The sequence below is a fragment of the Xiphophorus couchianus genome, chromosome 22 (genome assembly GCF_001444195.1).
Source record: "Xiphophorus couchianus chromosome 22, X_couchianus-1.0, whole genome shotgun sequence".
In the NCBI taxonomy this organism is placed as follows: domain Eukaryota; kingdom Metazoa; phylum Chordata; class Actinopteri; order Cyprinodontiformes; family Poeciliidae; genus Xiphophorus; species Xiphophorus couchianus.
In genome coordinates, this window is record NC_040249.1 from 26002210 (window position 1) to 26029938 (window position 27729).

Here is a 27729-nt window from a genome sequence, read left to right on the forward strand (position 1 = left end):
CTCCGAGCAGCTGTGCAGCTTCAGGATCGCTCACCATCAGACAGCGGGAGTCACCGGCGGAGAGCACACCGACTCAAACGTTACACTGGTTAGGAGACAAACGCTGCCTTCAGGAGCGTTGCTTTCACAAAACGACATGGGAGACCGAGTGGCTTTACTGCTGCTTGCTGTGTTGGCCTCGGCCATGGCTGTGGAGGTAAGGAATATTGGTCTTAAAAAGGGACATTGGAGTGTTTTTTCTTTTTCCCCGAGCATATTGTTTTGCTGCCATTTCAGACAAGCTAACACGAGTTAGCTATGGATGAGACCGGAAGCGGAATGGTTGTGCCTTTTAAAATTAAAGCTGAGTGCGTTTGGAAGTAAAAAAATAAAGTTGATTACACTTAATCTCGGATTCACCAGGACATCTGATATAATTATGGAATTAAATATAGCCTGTCCTTTATGTCCTCTAGTGTTGTACGATTTTCTTAAACAATGTTTATTGCTTTATGGTGAAGGTTTAACCGGAAGTGGGGAACGTTTTTGGTTGGTGGGTTTTTAAAGATGTCGAAAGTGGAAAATTCACGGGAATTTCACCATCCGTGGCTATAATTGGTGTTCATAAAAAAACGTTATATAACATAAAATATAAATCAGCATTGTGTCGTTGTTTTGTGACGTTTTTACCCGTCAAAGTCGTACGTCAAGCCCCCCTTTCCGTTTGTGTTACAGCGGAAAATATACTCCCCACTTTGTTGTTTTTGTGCTTTAAGCAGTTCCCTTACATTTCTGTGATTTAAAATGATACAAACGAGTCGTGTATGCTACAGTCATTAACACAGAGAACATAAAAAGACACGTTGAGGACATAAAATCTACGTTTTGTGCTCACTGGGCGAAATTTCCATAGCGGATAAACGCGTATTGTCTCATTTTTCCATATCCCGAGGGCTCATATTTTTAGAGTGGGTGTGTTTGTAGTTATGGGAGCATGTTTATATCTCTAGTGGTCTCTTCTTGAAGCCTTTTCGTGTAATTCTGTTCTGATTTAAAGAAGCGAGGTCGTAACAGGGACTGTTAATTTGGGAAACAAACATTACTGACGCCCCTCGTCACGTTTCAGTTACACGGTTAGAGAATGGAGAGGTAAGATGGCGGCGGTGCACTGCACCATTTATGGAGGGTCGGGAAGCTGGGAAGCCAACAGGAGAGTTAAACATCACGTTCCCTTTCATTCACGCCTTTCTCCCCCATTATTTTAAAGTTTATTAGATTTGAACTAACATTTAACATTGCAGCGTATTTTCCCCACAGACTTGTTTCTAAATAAATCACTGCTTATACTTTTATTCCCCCCCCAAACATTTTGTTATACGTGTGTGTTTATACACTTAAATAAATGTTAATTTCTTCCATGTCGTTCACATGTGAGAGAAAATAACTGTTCGGCCCAACATATTTTATTAAAGTTAAAATTATTTCAATAGGCCTACACACTCCTGGTTACTGAATCAGTCATCAAAAGAGTAGGCTAAACCTATTTCCATTTTCTTTTCTGAATAAACATTTAATTTTTAAAAATCTATACATAGTCTAAAGCTCAAACAGAGACAGCTATTAGTGTGCCTTAAAACGACAATAACATTCTCTTTCAATGTATAGTAAATGACTGAAATTAAGACACAAACTGTTTACCGATTTTGATGGAACCTGCACCTTGTGTGGAAGCAATTATGGTTTTAGTCTAACAACTGTAGATAGGAAGGATCTATGATGATGCTCCTTTGTGCACATAGGATACAGCAATCTGTCACTGAAGAAGCTGTACAGTTCAACAACTGCTTTATGCATTTTTTGTGATTATTTTAATGTTTAATGTACAGCTCCTAGTCAATTAAATATTTTTGTAATTCTGCACAGTTTTTAAAAAGAATAAGAGCAAAGAAGCAATCAGTTATAGCTATGAATATAAACTTAAAACCAACACATTTCTTAAGTACTTTTTTATTTTCGAGAGCAGCCGATGTTTAATGCTCATCTGAAATTTTAGGGTGACTTTTACTGATCATAGAAAGTTGGCATAATGCCTTGTCGAACTTCCACCTAAAATATGCATAGCTTCGTCATTTATTTATCACAAGACATTGCAGCTACAATTGCCTATTCGGTTGCAAATACTCCACTTTTTAATAACCGTAAATGTGTAGCACGATAATGAATTCACAATTGTGGTTCAGCGGCAGCCAGAGTTCACTGTTGTCTGTGGTTATGTCTGGTTGTTACCATTAATGTTTTATAGTTGGAAGAGAATTTGTAGGAATGTGATTTCACTTTGAATCTGTTGGTGCAGAATCTGTAGGATCAGACTGAATTGAATGGCTATTTCTGTAAATAAGTCTTTTTTTTGCACAGTTCCTTCAAAAGTCATTTGTCAGTCAGAGCAATATAAAGCTGAATGAAACTGCATTAAAGCTTATACATACGTGTATTTGTCATTTAATGTCTTGTACACTCGTAGCAGTTTTTTGTCATTTTGACCCATGTTTGAAGTGAAATTGGGACACTAATCTACTGTTTCCTCCTCTCAATCTTCAGTGGGTTTGGCATGAGTATGATTCATCTTTTGCTTTGTTCTTGAGAATTAATTTGAACAAGATTCAATCTGAGTTGAAAGGACATGTTGCAAGTTGTCGGGGCTTGATTCTAGCCTTCGTGATCGGGCCGCCCAAACGCACACCAACACCCTCCGCTAAACACACAACTGAAGGAAGCAGCTTTTCCTGCACAGGGAGGCTGCGCTTGCGAAGCGTGGGAGCTGGATGCCAGCCTTTGTGTTTTTGTAAGGGTTTGGGAAATGCCTCTTGGATGGGTGCACAGTCTGTTTGTGTACGTACTGCAGTCTTTCAGCCTGGGGCGGAGCAGCCTTCTCCTCTTATTAGCAGCCCTAATGCCATTATAGTTGCTGGCGCTGCCCGTGTTTCCCACTCTGGCACCTTCTCTGCTGCTCACGCTGCAGTTTTTAGGTCTAAGGAGGAATCCGGTCGACAACAACGTGTCTCGTTTAGCTGCTGAAACTTTTGCTTTCCGGTGTGTTTGCTTGAAATATATCTTTAAAGAAAATCTTTTGACTGCTTTTAGGGAATGAGTTTGAACTTTGCTTATGGTTCAGTACTCTTTCAGAATGAAACACAACACCCAGTGCTAATGTGAGATCTCACACAAATGGGTAAAATTACCTGGTAAGCATAGAGAGGCTCTTTATTTTCTCAAGGTTTAGTTGTCAAAGAGTAAACTGTAATGTTTAGAACAATTTTTTTTTTTTTTACTATTTTTTAATTCTTTAGCACCAACAATTTCTTACCTTTTGTTTTTATTCGTGTTGTGGGCTTATGGAACCCTTTCCAAGGTTCTAAAATGTGGATGTTTTGGGGGTTTTTACTGCCTAAGAGAAGACTCTTCAGTAGCAGTCAGTGTTGCAATAAATCTGACAAGGCCTCTGATTCAAGACACTATTGCTACATTCCACATTAGTGTGGTTTATAGATGAGAATATTCAGCTATGTTCCTGAGAAGCATTGCTCATCTACCTCATTTGCTTTTGCTGCTCTCCTTTAAATTTCTCAATCTTTATGGTTAGAAAGCCAGAAAGTGAGACTAAAAAAACAAAAGAAAAAAAAAACATGAGTAACATGCTTTAAAATGTAAAGAATTTTTTTGTGTGTGTATTGAATTAATCTCTAACGAGGGAAAGAATAAGGAAGATAACTTGAGGAAACGATGGCCAATATTTTTCTCTGGGTTACAAAAAAATTAGCTTCATAAATTGTTGCTTCGTTGATTGTTTCCCTTTTTTAAAGTGTCCAATTTTCAGTTGATTGTGCAACAGAAAAATGAAAACATGAAATAATTGTTGCTGAGCAGTTATTATATTTGATTGTCACTGATTGGTTTAACATAGGAATGTGTTTTGATCTTGGCTCTGAAACAACCTTGTTATGTCAGTATGCGCCATATGGTCAGGTTGGACAAATGTTGCTCTCCCTGCTGGATCCCTGTCATCTGTGCCATTTTTAAACTGTGTGCTCTGCTCTGTTAGCTGGCATGAACATAGTGTTTAGTGGTTTGAAGATGGCAGATTTTTTTTTTTTTTGAACCAGTGTCGTAGGGCCCAACGGAATCCTTTTTTTTTTCTTTCTTTTTATTACTTTTCTACTTGTATAAGAAAAGAACATGGTGGAAAAATGACTCCAGTAATCGACAGCAAAGTGAATTTCTTGCGGTTATTTTCCCATATTCATTATTTTGACCGGTTTGATATCAAACACATATTTCTTTCTGTCCATCTGTCACTACATCCTCACCATGGAACCATTTTGTTCCCTTTTCAAGAACTAAAGATTAGAAATGTTTTTCTGTAACCATCGTTTGCTGTAAGAACATTTGTCCACTCAGATTAATTCCGGTTTGATCAGGTATTACAATGTCTCGCATATAATTAGAGCTGATTGGCGATCAAAACCTTGACAAATGAAAATGTTTGTACTAGCATATTTTTATGTAATAATATAGAATTGAAGGTTAAATTTGAGTGTTTAGGCATTTTGGATGATTTGTGTAGCAACGCTCTCATAATTATTGAGAGAAATAAACTGTTGTGCAATGGGTAGGTAAGGGAAACAAAGCGGCAATGTGTGAAGATGAAAACAAATTGAGGCTTAGTCATTGAGAGCCTTTAAAATCAGGTTTGAAACAGTAATTCTCTAATGTGTTTCAGCTTCCTGCTCCAGGAAGCACACGATTGTCAGGAAGGTCAGGCATCCCAAACCTATCCTCTGGTGCCACATTTTGGCTAACCCTTTAGCCAGCCTTGGTCCAAATGCAGCTCTCGTTTCTGTTGTCATGGTAACCAGGACGAGGCGGATGAGCCTGCATTCCTGTAGATCTGTCCATCCATAATGTCTGTTCCTTGGTATCCTTGGTCGCATTCCCTTGGTTGTGAATCTCATCGGTGTGAGTTGACTTTGTTCGCCGGTGTTGGTGGTCTCCCCACTTTGAAAGCATGTTAGGAATCCAGCAGTGCTGATTTTGCTGGTTTCAGGCCAGCTGGTGACTCAAAGGCCTGTTTTGTGCTCGGCCACATGCTCTCTGAATGAAACGGAGAGTAAACACTAGAGTTAATTTGATAATAGGAAGCCTGAAAAGGTGCAGTTCGTCTGATTTTGTTCATTAGCCTTTTATTTGTATTTTGATGCTGCGGTAGCTTTTAATTGCTGGCTTTTTCAATCATCTCTTAGTTTGCAGAGATGATTTTTAAATTCCGATGCTGAGGTTTACTTCCACTTTATAAAGGTCAAACATCTACTTTCTTCCTCGGAAGTCTTCTCCACTTCCTCTTCGTATGGTTGATGAAATCCCCTCGGGCCAGAAGCGCTCATCGTCATGCAGCGGCTGTTTCCATCTGCACATATCGGGAGTTCACCGAGAAGTCTCTCTTTTCCTTCACAGCTGCTGAGCAAGCAGCTCTTGGTTCACAATCAGAGTAATAAGTCGAGAACCAAGTCCGCCTGACCTGTGCAGACGCAGAATACATCTAGCCTTCAGCGTATCATCAAGGACGCAGGCGTTATTCACTCACAAAGCCTCCATATGAAAGCGTTTACCTCCCTCTGCTCACCGAGACATCAAATCTGCAGCCGCCGCCGTCAGAGCACCATTGTGTCATGTGTTGCAGTAACAGATGAGTTATTCTTCGTGGAACCGACCTTCTGTTCAGATCCAAGGCCGATAAAGTCGTGTTGAAAACGTGGATTTTCAAGCTGTTTGTGTGCAATGGAAGATGGTTTGTGTGTAAATGAGAATAATTCATAATAATCGCAGCTCCCCGCATTGCTACGCTATAGGAATGTGGTCATTATTATTAATCAGACATGATTAGAGTGTGTATGTGGTGAATTTATTGCATTAAAATGTAAGCAGCGAGGTTTCTTTTTTTCTTTTTCTGAAAAAAGTAGAAAAATGAAACATAAAGTTTTCAATCCAAATAGCCATTTTTGCCAAGATAAAATTAGTCAAGAGCTGCAAGAACATGATGTATCTCAATCATCATCCTTTTTATGAATAACATACTCTTTAAAAATCTTTTTTTATTGTGAAATTATGATTATTTTGTTGTTTTTTTTTTAAATTAGGTTTTAGAAAAAAAGAATCTTCCAAAAAAAAGGGGGGGAAATAATCTTTTTGTACATTAAGACCTTCCAATATTCAAAGGAAATTTGAGCTTAAAATAGTTATTTGGTATCAGATTATGGGGAATGACAAGGAGGCTTTTCAACTCTGTGTCGTTCACAGCTAAATAACAATAAATGATGGAGAAAATCCTCGTTGCGTTTGAATACTTTTGTAGTAGAAATTCTGTGCAGATATTTATAAAAACAAAACTGTTAAAAACTTCTGAAAGTACAATGTAAATGTAGAAATATTGCTAATGTGCCACAAGAAAGGGACTGAGGAGCCACAGATGGCACTGGAGCCACAGGTTGAACACCCCTTGGTTGAGACTTACAACTCATAGGGCAAAGGTCAAAGAAGGCATGTGTTTTTTTAGCAATAAAGTCGGATCTTATGCGACACCTGTTTCTGAAGCTAAAGATGTTCGAAGCCAAAAGGTTGAGAATATAAAAACTGAAATATTGTTTCAACTTGATTCATAATAAAAATACATATTTGTAATTTTGTTAAATCCTGATTTTTGTCATTTTCATTCAGTTGAAATCACAACTACCTTCACAAACCGTCATCCAGTCTGCTGCTCCACAGAAAGCAATTTCTCACTCTGAGTTTTATTAAGACATTAGATCTTTTTTTAATAAGCATACGTAGTCTTTTTCAAAACCTCACTTCCTATTTCTCAAGTATTCACTCGAGTGTGTATTCCTTTGCTAGCAGAAGTGATGTAATCTTTGCGTGCTTCTCCTCCCTTTTCTCCACTCATCCCAGGTTTTCAGTGTTGCTATAGCACCGTGGCCTTCCCCAGGTGACTGGACTATAATTAGGCCGCTCATTGTTAGTTCTTGTTATTTCTCCCACCCTTTTCTCCTCTTCATCATATTCCTTCAAAAGCAATGTTTTCTTGTATAGAAATCCGCATCTGTTTAAATAAATAATGGTCACTTTAAATTTTAAGATCAGATGAATATTAATCGTCTCAGCTGAAATACTTAAAATTTAGAAAATTCTAATTGAATTGTAAAAGGTGAGACATGTTTTTAAAGGTTGAGCTTTATTTATCTGAGCTGTTAAGATTAGTACAAGAAAGCGAAATAGGAATCTCGATTGTGTCCTACAGTTTGTAGATCCATTTCCTGTTTGGTTTTCCTGATGGAGGCGGACATCCGCCCTCTGTGCTACAAATAGAAATGATGAAAAACAAATCAAGTGTGTGTGTGTGGATTGTTAGAGGAAGTTACTGTGTGTGGAAAATCCCTCATGGATAGGTCTCGATAGCACCAATCTAACCTAGATGATTTGGCTATTCATGGGAAAGGTAAAGAGCCATGGTGAGCACACGTCTGCTAATGGACTAATAGAGTAAATGTTTCATTTAGCGCTTTTTTAACTTGTCCCATTATCTAATCTGTGTTGAACATTTACTGATCTTTTATTTATGCTCTTATTTTGAAGTGGGTGAAGACTGTTTATTCTATAGTTTCATTTCCTTTCCTCTGTTCTCTCTTGTTTTTTTACCCTATGCCTTGGTGCAGTGCTTTAGCAGAACTAACTTTTTAGCTAGTGGTGTCTACCACTGCTAAAGAGTGTATGTGTATTTACAGTGTCTTGTTCTATACACAGGGCACATACTGTATATGTACACATAGAGCAAGCTATTACATTTTTAAATTAACAGTAAAAAGAAAACAAAAAACAAATCATGGCCCAGTTTCCTACTGGGCCATATACAGCCATATACAGCCTTTAAAAAGTCTGTATATTGATAATTGAAGAAACTTTGCAAAACACATTTTGGGCCAAAAGGCACCTCAAATGGTAACGTGAAAAAGTGATAACTGTAGTATCCTTGAAGTAATTTTGCTTTCGATAACCACAGTTGGACTGATTTACTTGACAGAATGACTCAACTGTTGCACTTAACCTTCATTTAAGGCCTGTAAAACCCCGCATGACATCCACAAACACAGGTAACCTAGATCCGTCTCCAAAGCAAACTACCCACATGATGAAATTGTCTCCCAGGTAAGTTGGATAATAGTGTTGCCTCAGGTTGTTACGGTGATGACTCTGGGAGGTTATAACAGGCAGGTCCCTGGAGCAGAAGGTGTATCCATCCCGAGTATAATTAAGGACACCAAAGAGTCTCTCTTCGTTTTTTGTCTAGACATTTTTAGATGTCCAGTAGTTCCAAATGTGATTCTTTACACATTTCTAATCAGATTTGAACAGATTGGCCTAAGACGCTTATTCCACTGGAATCCCTCAGGACGAAGCTTAATCGCATTAAATATAAATGGAGATCATTCTTCAATTGAACTTTGATGAAAACTTTTGAAGATAAGTAGCGGAATATGAAGAGAAGCAATCAGGAGCGGTTGAGGAAACCTTTCATCATGTCTCTTTGACCTGCTAAAGACTGAATAAGTGGCTAGATCAATACGTCTCGCAGATGGTTTGAGAAATATTGATTTAAAGAATCGCCTGGCTGGTCATGGTGCAATCTGCGTGTCTTGATCTGAAACTTCTTGGTACGTAAAAGTAGAATCAGAGCAATAGCTTTTTGTTGTTTTTTCATATTCCCACTAAATATTTATGATAAATCTTTTTCTCTCAACACCTAGTCTGTAACTAAAACGTCCAGCCTACAGTGAGGAAGAGGAAAATCATTTGAAAAATCTACCCACAAGATAAGCTTCCCAAGTATCACACACACATTTGTTAGTGGTCCAGTCAAACATGGAGGGTTCTGAGCAACAGCCTGAAGTGTTTATGTGAATTTCGTGGTTTGGTCCTGTCCATTTAGATCCCACTTGTCCTAATTAACTCTGCTGTTATGCATCCTCTCAAGGAAAGTCAACAAATTAGCAAAGTGATGCATCAGCCGCCTGACCACCAGTCCTGCTAATGCTATAAACGATTGATTAATAACTCAAAAAAAAAAAAAAAAAAGGCAGAGTAGTCGTGCTACATCCCATAACAACCCTGTCCCATCATGAATGCTCAATGTATAACAAAGTGATCCGTCTTCTGTCTGCTCGGTGCACTGATTGTGCATTAGAGTCACGTCCCGGCCAGGACAATACCGCCTCGTCTCGTTAACGGTCGGCCCTGTCGCGTCGGCGGCTGATTTCTATAAAAGACGTGTGGGCCACAGAGAAATTTGTGTGTCAGGTTTTTGCTCTCTGGGGAGTCTCCCCAGTGGAATGAGCGCTGCTTATAGACACCCCGCCCACACACACACTGTTTATCCCTCCCTCCAGCCGCCATCACCCCTACCCGGCTCCCTACAGCAGTCCTGGGCCACTCAGATAAGACTATGCAATTAATAGCGCTGCAGGACCAGCGCCCATCGGGGACACTTCAAAGATTGCACAAGAATACATTAAACAGTTTTGCCAGTCCACGTGGCTGCGAAGGGGTGTGTAAAAATAGATTTATTTGCCTTTGGCTTGCTTGTGTTGTAATATTTCTTTATTTCTGACACCCCCATTTAGACGTAACGGCCAATAAACCCGTCTCTGGTTTTTCGATCGCATCACTGACTGCAGTCATAAGCGTTTTCACTTGCACAAGGCAGCGCATGTTATGCAAGGCTTCAGGCAATGACTTTCAGATGGGAATATTTGGACAATTAGCGTGAAGTTGAGAAAGAGGAGGAGGAGGATGAAGAGGCAGGAAGTTGCATTCATCACATTAAATTGTACTTCTTGTTGGTCGATGAGCAGGATGTCATGTAGTCGATGTTGAGGTCATAAGCACCCAGGACAACTCAAAATAACAACAAAGACTTGGTGTTCCAGCTGTTGCATGACATCATGTTCCATGTATTTAAGACTCATTTGAGTGGGATTTGGGTCATGAATCCTGACAGCGATCCACAATGTGATTGAAGTCACTTCTAATGAAATTGCAGAGATATTTTATGCACCGAGCGTGGCGTTCTCATTATAAAGCCGTGCGGACGAAACCACTCCAGCAAATTGCACAAGTAGATCTCACTTTAATCAGTTTATTAAGCTAAACTTGATTGTTACTGTTTTACATGATTCGATTGTTTCTTTGGGGTTTCCTTTTATTTATGGTGTATAAATAAATCTTCCAAAATGAGATTTGGCTACAGTTTTGTGTTGCTATGTAGTTTAATGAGGCTATCGGCTGTAAAGCACCGTGAACATTATGGAGATCTTATGGAGATGGAACACCACACCTTGCCTTGAACACAACATCTGCAAGCAAGATGATGGGAACATGATTGGGGATGCTTTCCTTTAGCCCTAAACCTACAATCAGAGCTAGAGTAGAAAGCATATTAAGTGTCAGTGGCCTTGTCATAGTCCAGGCCCAAATCCAAACAAGTCTGCATCAAACCTGGTAAATGCATGTTCATTGAGCTATTTTGATCAAGAATGTCTTCCCAGTATCCAATCCATTCCCTGATAAGAATAACGGAAATGTCAGCAAGCTGGAATGTATTATTTTTGTATGCTCCGTATTATGCATCTAAGGTTTATTTACACCATCTTCATGAAGTCATTGTCTCGCAACATTGGCCTTCTCCGTCCTAATTTATTCAGAGTCAGGTAATGGGATGGGTATCATGCCAGATTGGGAGCGAACCGGGATATTTCTCCTGAGCTGACTGCTGTCCTAATCCACAGCGCCCAGATTACTGCTCCCTTCTCTGCAGGACGGCCGACTGTCAGGCTGGCAGACTTTGAGCCAGAGCTGAGATAAGATAACAACAGAAGTGGGGTGGGTGGGATGTGGCTGGTGTCTTGGTTTATGACACACAAAGCTTTGCTGCTGATGTGGTTTGGCATTTGTCTGCCTGTCATCAGAGTCCATCTGTTCTTCATCGATTTGCCTCAAGATCCAAACAATCAAGTTTCTCACCCTGTTATTATCTTTGAGTTTTTCAAAATGCTACCAGAACCTTCAAATAAGTGGATCAAAGTAGATATTTTTTTATCAGACATGTTTTTATATTCTGATGACAGAAATCTCTGCTTTGAAAAGTCGCCGACCTCATTCCTGACCCCAAGGGCTTATTGTCCACCTCATCTGTTCTCCAATCTCTCCCTGTCTCTTGCCATTGTAGCCATTGTTTTCTGTTGTGTACTATATTCTTGTCTTTTTCCTCATCGTACCCAGCCTGTGAGTTATAGGCTTGCAGCTGAGGCTTGACCGCTTTACCATCCCCTTGCTTCTCCTCGCCTCCTTTGACAGAAGAGAGGTCGAGAGGCAAAGGGCCAGAAGATGCTGATCGGTGAGGATTCGATTTGCCATCCAAATGAGGATGACCAAGAATTTTAATGTCGGCAAGCAGCTTGCCGTGTACTGATTTACCTACACATACCTCAGAGCAGAGACAAAGTTTTATCTACTTGGCTAGGTGTGTCAAGCACTCGTAATGAGGTCAAAATAAAACTGTAGACCCTTCAGACTATCTTAATTAACTGCTCTCTATTTTTAGGCTATGTTTTTTAAGCCACCAGTTTGGCTTTTCTTATCAATGAGTAAAACGTGGTGTGTATCTGTTAGCGTCACAACCTCACAGATGGTGGTGATCTGTGAGCGGCATAGCGACAGACTTCCAAATAATCCTGTGGTGGTGCAGATGGCTCTGTGTCAAGAGTAATGGCCGCCAGTGTTGAATTATCGTTTGTGTGAACAGAGAAGGGTTGTGGCCAATGGGGGATTTTACACCCTAGTGTGTGTTTGTGAGGGATTTTCTTCAGCATGCAGCTTATGTTGACCTGTAGTTGAAATATGAACTCTAAAGGCGCACCCTTGACCTACAGTATGCCGGTATATCTTTATCTAACAGCTCTAAATGAATGAATTGTGTGTAATGACGGGATTATATTGATTCAGGTCGGCCATAAATGTGCCCGGCTTTTCTTAATGTCTAGAGATTTATTGTATATTTAGTCAAACTTGTTTACCTCAATGCAATTCAGGTCAAGTTAGTCCGCTTTAATCCAACCCTAGTTTTGTTTGTTTGGGGAATTGAACTCTGATACAGACCAAAGAGGCAAACCAGTCGGCCTACAAAGCTATGCTTCTGTTCAGTTGAAGTTAATTCTGGTACGGTCCGTATGTATATGTGAATGCCTTGCGGACCGGAGACCGCTCCAAAAACAGGAAGTGGACGGTAACGCAAGGCAGCGTAGGTAAATACAACCAAAACAAACACATGCGTCTCTTGCCACTCCTATTCTCTTCATTTTTCTCATGAAGAGGAAAATGACCCTCCCTTTAAGATGAACTTAGTGTCTTCTTCAGAGGTTTTCATGTTATTTCCTTCAGTAGTTCTTGGTTCAGTATATTACCAGCAATACAAAAACTAAGGATTAGATTTTAAGATGCTCCAAGCAACTTTTGTTTGCCAGATTTGTGCGATTATGGAAGCTGTTGGCATTTAAATTGTGTATTCAAATCTATGCTTTTCAAAAGATGGCCAACATTTCAAAAACCAGCATTTTGCTTTGAGACAAACATCTAATTTATACACAAGCGTAAAATCAAATTAATTTGATTGTGTAGACAGATTCAAACTGCAGCTTTCTATCTACGAAAAGCAAAAATGCTTGTTTTTTGCTGTCTGTCAGCGTCGATATATTCATTAGCCATTCTCACTTTTTGGAAGACGGGGCCGAAGAAAAAAATGTATTCTGTGAAATGGCTTCAAAACAGTTAAGGTCCAATCAATTTGTTGTTTCTGAGCAATAAAATTGATATTGACCATCTTCCCAGCTCTCCGCTCATTGTCTTGCCGTACGACGCAGTTGCTTTGGATAGTGCAGCTGCTGTTTTCTTTAGCATTCGTCCCGTGTTTGTCTACCTGACCAGCTCTCTGTTCTGCTTTGCTCGTTTTCTTTGGTTGCAATCTGGCGAACGGAGAACATCTCCCGAGAGTCACCCTCGGATAATGCCGGCTGTGTAAATACGACGTGCGTAAAAGCGGTACAATGAAGTTAATCTTCGCACTGGTACATCAGGTACAGTGCTGCTGGATCGATTCAGGCGTTTGAGATTTTCTTTTTTTTTTTAATTGAATCCAAATCGACCAGCTCTTCTCTTGGTGAAGGGACTCTATGCTCATGGCTGCTGGGAGAGAATCAAGTCTGCAGGGGAAAATATGCTATCCATCTCACAAAACAACATTTGTTTGCCTGCCAGGGCCTTCAAACCATTAACAAGATTAGGGAGCATACAATGGCAACAGTCCCTCTCCTTCCTCCCTCTGTCTCTGTCTCTTTTTTCTCCCCCCCTCCCATATTGCCTCCCATTTTGTTCTAGCTCATTTGACAGTACAATGCAGACATTCAGCGGTTTGTCTGCACCTCCTCTCTGAGGAGAATCTGCACAAAACCCTTTTTTCTTGTAGGCAGGCTGTTGAAGCTCGAACAAGCAGAGGTACAAATCATCACACAGGGATGTAAACCAACAGAGAAACGACTACAGTCGTGTCAAAGGTGGGCTTTTTGTCCCCCATAGACGATTTCTCAGACCAAAACCGACCAAAAATTGTTCATATTTTCACGAGCAATCTTTGTTTTTCATTTTCAAACTTCACTGCCAAACTGAAAATGCTGCAAAAAAAAAAGAAAACGCAAGAAACTCCATGATGATCCTCGCACCACAATTCCTTTCCTTTCCCCATATGAAGATTTTAATCCCATTACAGCTGCGTTTCAGATACCAGCACTCATTCAGTTTCTCACAAGATTTTAGATCTCATGACATTTTCTCTGTACGCTCTACCTCAGGTTCCCGCGGATGTTTCCATGGGTCTGCTGGCCGAGCCCCAGGTGGCGATGTTTTGCGGTAAACTCAACATGCACATCAACGTGCAGAGCGGCAAGTGGGAGCCCGACCCCTCCGGCAGGAAGAGCTGCATCGGTACCAAAGAGGGCATCTTGGAGTACTGCCAGGAGGTAAATTATCTCTGAAAGTTTACAGTAGCTCTTTAGGAGAGGTTTGGTTTTTCTTGTCGATGAGTAAAAATAATTTTTTACAAGCTATCGGTGCAATTGTTTGTGATTTCATTTCATTAATTCATAGCATGTTATGTGTCAAGATATCTTTCAAGTGGTCCAGTTAAAAAGAATCTAATTTAGTCAAAAAGTTACATGTTAGGTCCTAGTAAGTCAGTTCAATCATGGTATTTTATGCCACAGCAATGTAATTTTCAATCAGTCATTAAATCCAATTTGGTAAAAAGTGTTCTAAGAAGAGGAAGTGATTGAACAAGATGGAGTTTGATTTAAATAAAAAAGAGAAAACAAACATGAGACAAGAATTGTCTTTTTTGTTCCAAAGTTTGTGGCCACAACAGCATCAGCAGTGGCGTCGTCGAGGAAAGAGACACGAGTAAAACAGACGTAAAATGGAGAGCACACAGAGTTGTTCACAACATATATTCATCAGTGGCTTTGTCCAAGAAAGACACTGCTAACCTCCATAACACTGAACTGATATTACTCTCTATGGAAATGAGAATAATACAGCAATGTAGTCGTCAATGGCTTTGTGGAAGAAAGAAATACAACTAAAGACTGAAGGCCTGAACCCGGAGAAATTCCTGTTGGAATGGAAAACAGTGTCCCCATTGCTAACGGCAACAATGGCCTCAACCGTTGCTTTTTTGAAGGAAAATCCAGAGAACTCAGGAATGGGACACAGCTAAACACAACTCTGACCTTTTAGATTACTTATTAAAAAGAAAACAAGAATGTCTTCTAGGAAAAAGACATCACTAAAGACAGAAGCTCTGAGCTAGCCAATGTTCCTCTCTGATTGAAAACTGTACATTTCAAAACATAGCATTGGTTATATTTTAGTTTTTTTAGTCTCTGCTGTAGAATACCATCACCAGACACAATTAATAACAGTGATAATTTATATCATATAATAGTGTATTGAAACTGTTTTTGTTAGTCCATTTGTATTGTTCTTATCTCAGAACTGTGCTACTGAAAAAGTTTGAAAATGCTTGAATTTCACTTTGGAAAAACACACAAATCCTGCTCTTTAGAAAGATTACACCTTGTGGAAGCTGATCTGGAGGTATTATATTATTTTGGTGTTTGTTTTTCTTGCCAACAAAATCCCAAATTTCTCTGGGTGACATGGTTGCCAAAATACTCTAATTACAAGCTGACTGTTTCTGGGAAAATTAAGTTGCATGGATATAAGCACCTTGTTGATTGGGCAAAGAGAGGACAATCAAACCAAGAAGCTCAACGTAATGCAGCGTGCTTCAAAGTATACACTATAAATCACAGATCTAGTATGTTGCGTTGATCTGGAGAAATTTATGACAGAGGGAAAAATTACCCTATCCTTTAATCATCACAGAGGTGGGCTGTAATGTTGTCTACAGGTGTATCCAGAACTCCAGATCACCAACGTAGTGGAAGCCAACCAGCCAGTCAGCATCCAGAACTGGTGCAAGAAGGGACGCAACCAGTGCCGCAGCCATATGCACATAGTGGTGCCCTATCGCTGCCTGGGTAAATCCACCATGTTTTCTGGCTATTTACGTTTTCAAAAGTGCCAGTTTTTTTCCTATTTGATAAAAAAAAAAAAAAAGTTTCCGTATGGTTTCTGAGTTTCTTCTGTTTTCAGTGGGAGAATTTGTGAGCGACGCCCTGCTTGTTCCTGACAAGTGCAAATTCCTCCACCAGGAGCGGATGGATAAATGCGAGAGCCACCTGCACTGGCACACCGTAGCCAAGGAGGTGAGGACCTGTTTCTTTTTTTTTTTTTCCTCGCCGCTTCTCTTTGACGTATTTATCACCGTTTATGACCTACTCCGTGTCCATGACCGTGCAGAACTGTGGAGACCGCACCATGAATCTCCATGACTACGGGATGCTGCTGCCCTGCGGGATCGACCGCTTCAGAGGAGTGGAGTTTGTCTGCTGCCCCAGCGAGGCGGAGAGGGGCGTGGACAGTGTAGAGCAGGACGCGGACGATTCTGACGTCTGGTGGGGCGGCGTGGAGACGGACTACGCCGACAACAGGTGGGCACAGATTAGAGGCGAGGCTGCTAGGAATAGTGAAGTGATGCATCAGAAACTGCCTCATTCAGGCGTAGCATTTCCACAAGGACGGATATTACATCTTTGAAAGGAAACGGCTGCCATGACCCTCCCTCACTTCCTCAATTATTCTTCCTCAAATCATTTGACAAATGTCTGCCAGGCTTCAAACACAATTTGAGTTGAGCGTTGAATTAGTTTTAGTTTCCTCCTTTTCAACTTCCTTCCTTCCTTCAAAATAGTTTTTTTCCTTCATTTGTTCCTTCTTTTCTTCTTTCCTCCTTCCTTCCTTCCTTTAGTTCTTTCCTTCAAACTTTCTTTCTTTCTCTTCTTTCTTTCCTTCCTTCCTTCTTTAGTCTCTTCCTTGTTTCCTTTCAACTCCCCTTCCATTCACCTTCTTTCCTCCTTTCCACCTTCTTTTCCTTTTTTCCTCCCTCCATTCGTTCCTTCCTCCCATCCTGCTTTCCTTCATTCCCTTCTACCTCCTTTCTCTCCTTCTTTCTTTCCTATTTCCTTTTTTCCAGTTTCCTTGTTCAATATCCACCACATACTGATGATGAACTTGAGTATTAGAATACAGCAGCAGGAAAGATTTCTGGGAATTGGACTTGGTAGAAGTGTGTAGCTGTTTTAGGATCAGTGTGTGTGAACCTGGTCTTCTCTCTGTCCTTTGTGTTCCTCCTTCATGCCCTCGTGTCTCTCAGCATGGTGCGGGAGCCGGAGCCAGCAGAGCAGCAAGAGGAAACCAAACCATCTGTGGTGGAGGAGGACGAGGACAAGCCGGAGGAGGAGGGTGACGACGACGAAGAGGAGGATGAGGAGGAGGAGGATGATCAGTTGGACAACGACCAGGACGGAGACGGAGAGGAGGATGAGGAGGCGGTGGACGAGGAGGATGATGATGATGAGGACGATGGCGTCATCATCGACGCGCTTGACGACGCCGACGAGCCCACCACTAACGTCGCCATGACGACCACCACCACCACAACCACGGAGTCCGTGGAGGAAGTTGTCAAAGGTAAGAGGGGGTGTAAACTTTTAAAATCCTAAACCCAGCTGTCGCGTTCAGGCCCACACTTTTTCTCCACCATATTTTCTGTACATATTGGCGTATTTTGCCTAAATGATAAGTGTGTGTATGTATGTGTCCTCCAAGATGTGTGCTGGGCCAATGCTGAGACTGGCCCATGCCGGGCCATGCTGCCCCGCTGGTACTTTGACCGCCAGGATGGCCGCTGTGTTCAGTTTATCTACGGTGGCTGCGGAGGCAACAGGAATAACTTTGATTCAGAGGAGTACTGCCTGGCTGTCTGCAGCAGCGTCAGTAAGTCCTGCCCACGGCAGCGAGCCAGCCTTAACCAGCCAATCAGATCTCTCTCTAATTCCCCGGTTTCCTCCTTGGTGTGTTTTTTGCCTCCAGACGTATATTCCTGTCTAACATGCAATTATTCCTCTATATTCGAAGCTTCCCCCACCTTCTACTTTCCCTCCTTTTTTTTGCTTTCTGACACCAGTGTGAATGTTACTACATGGGCAATTCTTTACAAGTGGGTCAGAGTGTTTGAACATTTCCACTTAGTTTAGAAGTGACTAAGTCCAGACTATGGAGGGATGAAACACGTTTGGAGTGGAGATAAAATCTCTGCACACACCTGTTAAAATGCCAAACTTTCTACTTTATAGAAGTTTTCCAAATCCACTAGATTATTCAGACATCTCTTATCCAGATGTCTGGATCTGGATGAGATTTTTTTTGTCAGATTTAGTTTTGTACTCAATTTTCTCAGCTTTTCTTGCAGACTCCTGGGCGAAGCATTCTGTTCCACATTAACAAAAACAATAATTACATTGAAGGTGTACATTTCCTAGAATATTGTTCCAGAGGTCAAAAGTTATTTAGAAAAAACCTGCCGTTATACAAAAATAAACTGTAATATATGACATTATAATGTAGTTTTTTTTTTAATACTGAAAACTAGAATTTCCTCAAGTTTAATTTGAAAAACCAGTAAATAAAAAGAAAACCAGTCAACTACAAAAAGCTTATTCTAAAATAAATCTTTACAATCTAACGGGAGAATAATTTAAAACCTTGCAGCTGTCGTCATTTAACCTCCATTTTTCTCATAACGGCGGCTTTTACAATGCACCCGTCTCCTGTATATTAGCTCAGCGTCAATATGAGCTGTGAAATAACCCGGGCAGACATTATTTTCGCAATAAGCCACGCTTCAGCGCCCATCGTCCTTTATGTGCGTGACATGTTGCAGGCTGGGCTGCTGGTTCCCCTGGTTTATTCATTCACTTCACAATTCGATTTTGTTTGTGTAAAATGAGTCGGAATCCGAACCTGCGTTCGACATGCTAATGCCGTATTAGCATGTGTGATAAATCAACAAGTTTTATTCTCTAACGCACATAAATCAGTTAAAGTAAAAGCCATGTCAGTGTTTGTTTGCAGTCGTTTTGTGAGTCCAGGTAATGGAAGATGTTTCAAAAGCACTCAATTGCTCAACATTTTATGTTTAAACTTAAAAGTGTTTCATTGAAATTTAGTGTGATGCATAATTGATGCATTGTTTTTTTTTTTTTGGACAAAAATCTGAACAATTAACTTGGTTAACTTTCAAGTCTACATTTAGCACCACTCTATCACAATACAAAACATCAACAACATCTTCATATTTAAGGTTCTGTAAAATGTTTGAAGCTGAGAAAGCCCCGTGCTAGGGGCAGCGATTCACGTCCTTCTGGTGTTTTTGTGCAGTCACGCTCTCGTTAGACGTGACCGATTTCACATGACGTGCGACCTTCACGCCTGCGCTCGCGCAGCGCTTCGAAAGCGCACTTGATGAATGATCAACTTTCCTCTGATTAAACTTTTAACGCCGTAGCGCCGTCCGATTTACTCCCAGATGAATTCACGTCAGGAGTTTCGCCAGGAAAGCTCCAACATGGTCTGGGTGAAGTTATGATTGTAAGAGGTTTTGTCTCTTTTCTTCAATGCATTATGGCTCATCTAATACATTTACGCACTGTTTGAAGGTCCTGGCTTCCAGCTACACAACTGTTTTTTTCTTTTCTCTGATGTCAATAACCTCATTAACCCTTCTCTGGACGTTGTGATCCCATTTCTGCCGCTCTCTGAAACATCTCCTCACCAACGGGATTTCTTTTCCTCTCCTCCTTCTTTTTTTTTTAAAATCGTGTCGCAGTTCCCACAGCAAAGCCCAGCTCCCCCGACGCGGTGGACAACTACCTAGAGACGCCCGCCGACGAGAACGAGCACGCCCACTTCCAGAAAGCAAAGGAGAGTCTGGAAGCGAAGCACCGCGAGAGGATGTCCCAGGCAAGAAACAAACCAACGTGTTTGAAAACCGACTGACGCATTTCTGCTTCAATCTCCTTCCTTCACCTGGAGACAGCTCCAGTTTGTAAAATAGCATTCTGTAGAGAAGCTGACGGTTTTTTAAATGTAGTTATAACAACAAATCTGGGTCTTCAGGGTTTTTTTCATGGAGTATTTGCATTGAATTGAATAGAATGACACTAAAAGTACCAGTAATATTCTTTTGGAACTATTTTCTGGTAATTAGGTTGGAAACTATATGTTTTCTCTGCATCATTTTTTGCAGATAAAAAAAAATTGTTTTAAACTCCAAAAATTGAAATTAATTTGTGTCCAAGTTGTCTTTTCCAAATGCAATATCACATTAGCGACTCTAAGCAAGTTTTATTTGGCTTCCATAAATCCACTGCGACGTTTCCAACCCATTTTGAAAATTTTTTGAAAAAGACAGAGAACTCTGCACTTCGTCTCTGAAAAGCAGCAATATGTGAAGCGATGTTCTGCCGAGACCGGACGAAAATAAAAATCAGCTCGCCAGACTTAATAAATGTTTTCCTTCCTGTGTTTGCGCTCAGGTGATGAGGGAGTGGGAGGAGGCCGAGAGGGAAGCCAAGAATCTTCCACGTGCTGACAAAAAAGCTGTGATTCATGTAAGACCAGCATGGAAGCACACATCGGAACACCACCCATGTTTTTTTGTTTCAGTCGTTTTTCAGTACTGATGGGATTTTTGTGTCGCTGCAGCGTTTCCAAGAGAAGGTGGAGGCTCTGGAGCAGGAGGCGGCCAGCGAGCGCCAGCAGCTGGTGGAGACCCACATGGCCCGGGTGGAGGCTCTGCTCAACGACCGGCGCCGCCTGGCTCTGGAGAGCTACCTGACGGCTCTGCAGCAGGACCCACCCAGGGTGAGCGGCACCGACTGCTCTCCGTTTCAGAGGATTTCACATCAAAACCTCTCCACTGATGTTTTCTTTTGAAGGTTCCCCGCCGCATGAATAATTCTCGCCACCTCATTGTCTTTCACAGCCCCGTCACGTCTTCAGCCTGCTGAAGAAGTACGTCCGCGCCGAGCAGAAGGACAGGCAGCACACCCTTAAACACTTTGAACACATTCGCATGGTGGACCCCAAAAAGGCTGCTCAGATCAGGCCTCAGGTACAGACGCACTGCTTCCTTCTGCCTTAAAAAGTCTGAAATTCATCTGTCTTTACAGGACAATTTAATCTCCTATATTTAGTTTTTTTTTTCTTTTCTTGGGACTTTTCTGTCAGGCAAAAGTTTGAGTCACACTCAGACATCTTCATTGCTTGTGACTCGAGACGGTTGAGGCTACAGCTAACTGCTAACATGCCCTTGGGTAAACCAGCTACCCTAGCAAGAGTAGCTAGTTACCAAGGGTTTAACAGTGAATTGGTGGTAGTTAGCGGAGTATTTTTTGCTAGCTAATTAACAAGGGTATGTTAGATATGATATTTTAGCTTGCTAGCTAAGATATTTAGTACTTATTTAGCTAGCTAAAATATGTACCCAATACTTATTTTAGCTAGCTGCATAAGTGCTAGCTAGCTAATTAGTGGATAAGTGCAAATTTATTGCTGGTTACCTGGATGAAGTTAGTACATTTCTCTGGAGACACTGGTCCTAAACTGGTTTAAAATCATAATAGACTAAAAGTCTTAAATTGAAGTTGGTTAAACCTGCAGAAACTCTGTTGGGTTTTGTTGTGTCTTAAAATGGAAATCCCCCCGTTTCTCACAGTCTGCCTGTACTTTTGTGCTACAGGTGCTTACTCATCTGCGTGTAATTGAGGAACGTATGAACCAGTCTCTGGGCCTTCTCTACAAAGTCCCTGGTGTTGCTGACGACATCCAAGACCAAGTTGGTAAGTTTTTACTCCCACAGCATCCTGCTGCCACCACCATGTGTCACTGGGGCGATTGTGAGTTCTTCTACATGAACCATATTGTAGTTTTTCGGTTTTCTTGGGGTTGTTCTGTCATAACATCCAGATGAAATAAACATTTAGCAGCAAATAAACTTTTATTTAAGGCGTTATAAATCCAGAAAAAGTTTCATAGCCACCGAAATGTTTGGATTTGGCTGCTTCAGCAGAAATAATCACGAACATTTTAATCATTCCAAACCATTTCTTGCAGCTTTGGATATAAATCTCTTATACTCTTTGTGGCTGCTGACCTAAATGGGAGGCGGATACTGTGAAAAGCTCAATGCCTTGATTGTGTTACGGGTAACAGATTAAATGCTCTGAATTCCAGTCCGCAGAAATGTTTTTTTTTTCTTCTTTTTCTCCTCCCCCTACCGATAAGGACATTGGAGCCGTTTGGCCTAATTCCTCTGTTCATACTCAAATGAAACTGTTCGCTGGAAAGATAAATCCTCTCCCTCTCACCGCTGCAGTCGCAAGGTTGTGTCTGTCACATTCTGCGCTGCCCAGCGGAGCGCACCAAAGATGAAACGAATACCATTTAAAAGTCTGCCCATCTGTTTTGGAATAAATGACAAATAGAGCACCAATTTAGACATATTTATTTTGCAGAGCTCCTGCAGAGGGAGCAGGCCGAGATGGCCCAGCAGCTGGCCAACCTGCAGACCGACGCCAGGGTGAGCTACGGGAACGACGCCCTGATGCCCGACCAGGAATTCGGAGATGGCCAGACTGACCCGCTGCCCCAGGAGGACACCCTGGGAGGAGTCGGCTTCATCCACCCTGAGAGCTTCAACCAGCAGAACACAGAGAACCAGGGTGCTTATTTAAAAAAGAAAAAAGAAATAAAACTGTTCTTGGGTTAAAAAAAACACTGAAGCAAAACATGAGCTCAGTTATTGATACAGTTTAAAACACAGATTTGCTGGTAAAGATGTGCAAGACTAAATATAGCTTATTGCCAAAATGAAAACAAGGCGACAAGCAAAATCACAGCTTCCTAAAAGCAATCTCTTATTTTGCATGTTACTTTCAAGCTCCAGACCATCCTTCCAGTTTCTTCAGTGTTTTTCTAATTAACTTTGCAGCCACCACACAGAAGTGATCTTATATTACTGTTCAACTTTCCACCTTAAATCATATATTATATGAATAATTGCCCCAAACACTCTTCACGTTGCTTCGACTCCCTTTAACTGTAGTATTTACTTCCCCCAGAAGGGGGCGTGGCTGTTTGTGGGAGAAAGTGCTAGGTTTTCTTGCACATTTTTACCAATGAGACCAATAATGTTGGCACCAGTCTTTTGTCCAAAGAAACACAGATAGGATTTCTTGTGTGTTACTGCACCCTCTGGTGGTAATAAGAGCCTTTGTATGTCTACATAGTTGCTATTTATAAAACCAAACTCGAATCATAAAAAGTGATTTAATTATAGATGTAGTCTAATGGGGTCTAGTTTCTCTGCTCCACCAGGACAAAGAGCAGCACCATTCTTAACAAGAGACCTTTGAAAAGGTTAATTAACCTGCCAACAGTCTTTTATGAGGAAATGTTACTGTGTTCATAGTTGGGAAAATAGCTTCAGTAATTGGTTGAAACTTGAAATAAATAAAAAATGTAATAGATCGTACCGTTTCTTCCTGCTAGTGACCGGAGTCAAGATGGACGCCGTCCCCGAGATGCGGATGGAGACAGAGGACAGACAGAGCACTGAATATGAAGTCCACCACCAGAAACTGGTAAAGCACATCTCCACCTTGTCCGCCTGGTAAACTCTCAAGGTTGTCACCATGGAGACGAGTAGACGACCGTAATAATGCTTGCGTCACACTTTCTCCACCGGCCTCTGATCGGTGGGAGGTTTGCTGCCGTCTTCGGCGACGTTTTTTCCCGCTCTGCCCCGAAGCCGCTCCACTGAAGATTATAGAAACGTTTCTGCTCTTCATCTTTAATCTCCTCAATCCATTTTCTGCCCAAATCCACGCACCTCACTGCTCTCACCTAAAGGCTGTAATCCCACAATCCCTGCATATTATTAACGCTGCATTTCATGCAAGCACCAGGAGCAGCCTGAGCAAAGTCACTTTTTATTAGATTATTTGTCATTTATTGGTTTCTCTTAGATTTTTCTTATAAAGCTGTCTTTAAAGAAAACAAGAACAATTTTCTTTCTTCCTGGAGACATACTGAAAATAACAGAGCGCTGTAATCCTGTTTTGTTGTTGCCGAATGCATGTAGTGCATAGTGTGGGAGTCATCTGGCCGCCGCAGGAAGGAAATGAATTTTTCATCCCAAGTTGTTCAACTCTGCAGCACAATTTCACCCTAATGTCCAGAGATGTAATGACAAACATCAGACGCGCTGCAAATAACCCGCTCGGGTCATTTAACTCCAGTCTTGCGTTTGCGACCTGACCACCGTTTGTCCTTGACCTCCCGCAGGTCTTCTTCGCCGAGGACGTCAGCTCCAACAAGGGCGCCATAATCGGGCTCATGGTGGGAGGCGTGGTCATAGCAACGGTGATCGTCATCACCTTGGTGATGCTGAGGAAGAAGCAGTACACTTCCATCCACCACGGAGTCATTGAGGTGAGAAACACGATGTGTGTGTGTGTGTGTGTGCGTGTCGGGGTGTGTGTGTGTAGCATTACAAGTAAAATGTCAGTGTATTTTTGTCCAATGACACAACATAAGGCAGGTTGTAGTTGTAATCTGATGAGGATAAAAATGGAAAATATAGAATCTGTTTATTAAACAGTTTCGATGTAGACTGGAAAAGCCTGAAAAAATGCAAACCCCAGAAAAATAAAAGGCATTTTTTACATTTTTTAACATCTCAAAACACAACACTTTAACTCAAATTAATATATTTTCTTTGCTTATTTGGGGATGTTTGCTTTTTTTGCCAGCGGGTTTTACATTGGTTTCAATTCCAAAACAAAATCCCTGAAAGTCCGTTCTTCCATTCTGTGATTCCAAGCAGTCATCAAACCGTCTGGATTTGGATAATCCTGTCCAGATTTTTCCAAGTATTTTAGATTTTCATCAATCTAAGTCTGACCCGATGTATATATTAAAAAAAAACTTTGAAACAGCCCGTTATCACTTCAGAAACCTTTTTTTTTTTTTTTTTTTTTCAAATGGAAAACTTTGAAAAGCAAACGGATTAATGCCTCTGCTACGTTTAATTTTCTGGTTTCATGTTTCTAATTGGTCGCATTCATCTTTCCTGAAATTTCATTAGCGCTTCGATTTAAAACATGAATCACCGATTTGTTTTTGTTCATTTGTCTTCGAGACTAGTGGCTCCTGAAATGACAGAACGTGTCGGTTTTCTCTCCCATATGGACCTCCTCCACATGACATGTGTAACCTCCCACCCTCACCCCTCTTGGCTGCCCTCCAGGTGGATGCTGCCGTCACCCCCGAGGAGCGCCACCTGTCCAAGATGCAGCAGAACGGCTACGAGAACCCCACCTACAAGTTCTTTGAGCAGATGCAGAACTGAGGCGACAAATAAAAAAAAAGAAAAAAAAGAAATAAACACACACACTCATAAACACACCATCACCTCCCCCCGCCTCTCCTCCTGTTTCATACCACTTCCTTCACTTTATTGCAGCAAGACGCCTTTTTCTCTTTCTTTTTTGTTTAATTAGTTGCTGCGTCTCGGCCGTAAGCGGGAGGGGGAAAGGCAAAAAAAAAGAAAAAAAAAAGCACACTTTCTCCGTTTAGTTTCGGGGTGGCACGTCTCTAAAAACAAAATGATTTCATCCTCCTGGAGAACAAGTGAGTGTCCCCCTCTCTTTCCTTTCTCCTCCCTCCATTCTCCACTCCTTCCACGCAACAGCTGGGCTGTGTGAAGCCGCCCCGGGCTCCGAAGGGACAACACGGCGACCACGTTGACGACGGCTGTAGTAAATGTTGGAGCTGTTTTTACTTTGTCGTTTCCACTTTTCTTTTTTGAAAAAAGATCGAAAACGGTAAAAAAAAAAAAGTAAACTGATGTAAAGTCATTTTTTTAAAATTGCGTGTAATGTTGCTGAAGTAATAATGCTGAAGTCTTAGCTGTTTATGTAGTGTGCATGACAACAGGATTTGGAGTAAGGAAAAAAAAAAAAAAAACACAACCGGATCTTGACGCTGCTCTCTCTGGAGATCCTTCCTCACTCGGATTGTCATTCTAGCAAGATTGTACATTTAGTATCCAATCGTGATCACGTGACCATCCAGACGAGAACGAAAAATATCTAGAAACCTAGAGGAACTGGCTCTGCTTTTTCATATCATGTGATTTTAGTTTTCCTCTTTTCTTAATTTTTTTTTAAGTTAGAAGTTCTGAGCTCCTCCCGTTCCTGAAGCTGGAGGGCAAGAAGGAGATTCATCTCTAAATTTTCACCCATCTAAGTATATCGTCCAGAATCCTTATGTGTACCGATGTTCTGAATGCTGCAAAAACAAAACCCTACTAAGTGTTTTTGCTCTTTTTTTATTGTTTAGTACACTTGAAATGAGAAAACTAAATCACAAGCAAATTTTCAGCAAGAAGTGAGTTTAATTCAATTAAAGATGGCAGATTGTTCCATTTATAACTAGTACTTTATCAATAGTTAGGCCTTATGTACTTAAAATAAGCTCCTATATTGTGCTGAAAAGTTACTCGTAAGTTAGTTTTTTAGAAATTAGAGCAAAGACACTTGAGATTTTGTGTTTTTGCAGCGGAGTTACTCCTGATCTCGTTCTTGTTTGTGTGACGGTTGAGAGAAGCAGGTTGGGATGGTTTCCATGGTTCCTACACAGTCTGGACGGAAAAATATCTTTATTTCCACACCTTAACCCTTTCTGCCATCCTCCCAGTTTCTCGTTCTTTTTTTTTTTTTGCAGATGCAATATTTTCCACTCACCCACTGTTGGATATTTATCATAGAGTTCTGGTGAACTTGTGTATTTTATAAAGTGGAAACAAAATACTGGGGAGTCTGGAAATGACTATGAAATCAGTGTAGGAACCCTTTCAGTCGCGTTTTCCTCCATTTGTAAGCCAATGCCGTCTCATTATTCCTTTAGTTTTGCTTCAGGAGTGCTAAGAGGTAGAAAAGGAGGAAGAGGAGAGGAAATGACTTGCAGTTTCGGATGGATAACCAGGCAGTCTGTGTATATAATGGATTTTTCACTTCCCGCTGCACCTCCCTTCCCTTCCTCGCCTTTTCTTTTTCCTCCCGGCGTTGCTGCTCACCTCTCTGCCATCAGCTCAGACGCTGACACACAGATATCGATGTTTTCACCGCAGAGAACCAACAGCCAAGTTGGAGGAGAGCGTAAAGTACATGGAACCTCTCACACGTGTTCATAGATCCCATGACGAATGAAGCAACTGAGTGAAATGTATATTTTAGGGATGCTGCTGGGTGAGTTTGTTGTTTCAGAGGGTGCGCCATAGAGTAGTAGAAGAAGAAGAAGCAGGATTTTATTATTTTTTTCTTTCTGTGGGGTATATGTTTGTTTTTTTTCCACTGTGTAATATTGTGCAGGCCATTTGCATCGACTGGGAAAATGCTTTCTACACTGTATTCCATAATAAAGTTTTGAATGTACATAAAAATAAAAGCGGTGTCTCGTCTTTTACTTCTTTAAATCTGTTGACCGTTTGGTGGACCAAACCGAAACAACTGGAAGTATAATTGAATATTTAACATGTTTTAAAAAAAGGTGGCAATCATGATCTTATTCCAATTGTAAATGAGGATGGACTTTAAAGAAACACAGATGGAATGGCCCAATCAAAGTCCACAAACCTTTTAGGTTTGAATTTGGCTGTTGCCTAACGCTGATGGCTACAGTGACGTCCATATAACCTGTGGACTTTTAAATAGATGTCCACAGATAATTTTTTTACTAAGCTTGGGCTAGTTTAATACAGAACCATGTCACACTTTTAAGATTTTTCAAATTCGTAAGCAAATATTTTTGCATTACGCGTTGGTCTGTCTCAAACTCCAGTAAATGCGCTGAAGTTCAAGAGGTTTGAATTGTTTTTCAGCTATTTTTATTAAAATGAACTTATGAATCTGGCTTTGCAACAAAATCAAGGTAAAAATCTATGTACATTCTAATACAAAATGCATGTATGGCTATGTATTTGATATATAAATCGTCTTTAATAATTTATTTTAA

At 41.0% G+C, this 27729-nt stretch overlaps 1 protein-coding gene across 2 annotated transcripts; it reads left to right on the forward strand.

Moving 5' to 3' along the window:
- appa (amyloid beta (A4) precursor protein a) lies at window positions 1-27162 on the forward strand. Of its 2 annotated transcripts, XM_028006301.1 has the most exons (16): window positions 1-196; window positions 13983-14150; window positions 15599-15728; window positions 15844-15956; window positions 16051-16241; window positions 16964-17280; window positions 17419-17586; window positions 19478-19611; window positions 20187-20261; window positions 20356-20514; window positions 20636-20764; window positions 21392-21491; window positions 22167-22373; window positions 23203-23294; window positions 23998-24144; window positions 24962-27162. In XM_028006301.1, the coding sequence occupies exons 1-16, from the start codon at window positions 137-139 to the stop codon at window positions 25061-25063; spliced, it is 2292 nt and encodes a 763-aa protein (XP_027862102.1). In that variant the 5' UTR covers window positions 1-136; the 3' UTR covers window positions 25064-27162. The 2 variants fall into 2 exon arrangements, with proteins under 2 accessions (XP_027862102.1, XP_027862103.1); XM_028006302.1 differs by lacking the exon at window positions 17419-17586.
- The last annotated feature ends 567 nt before the right edge of the window (window positions 27163-27729 follow it).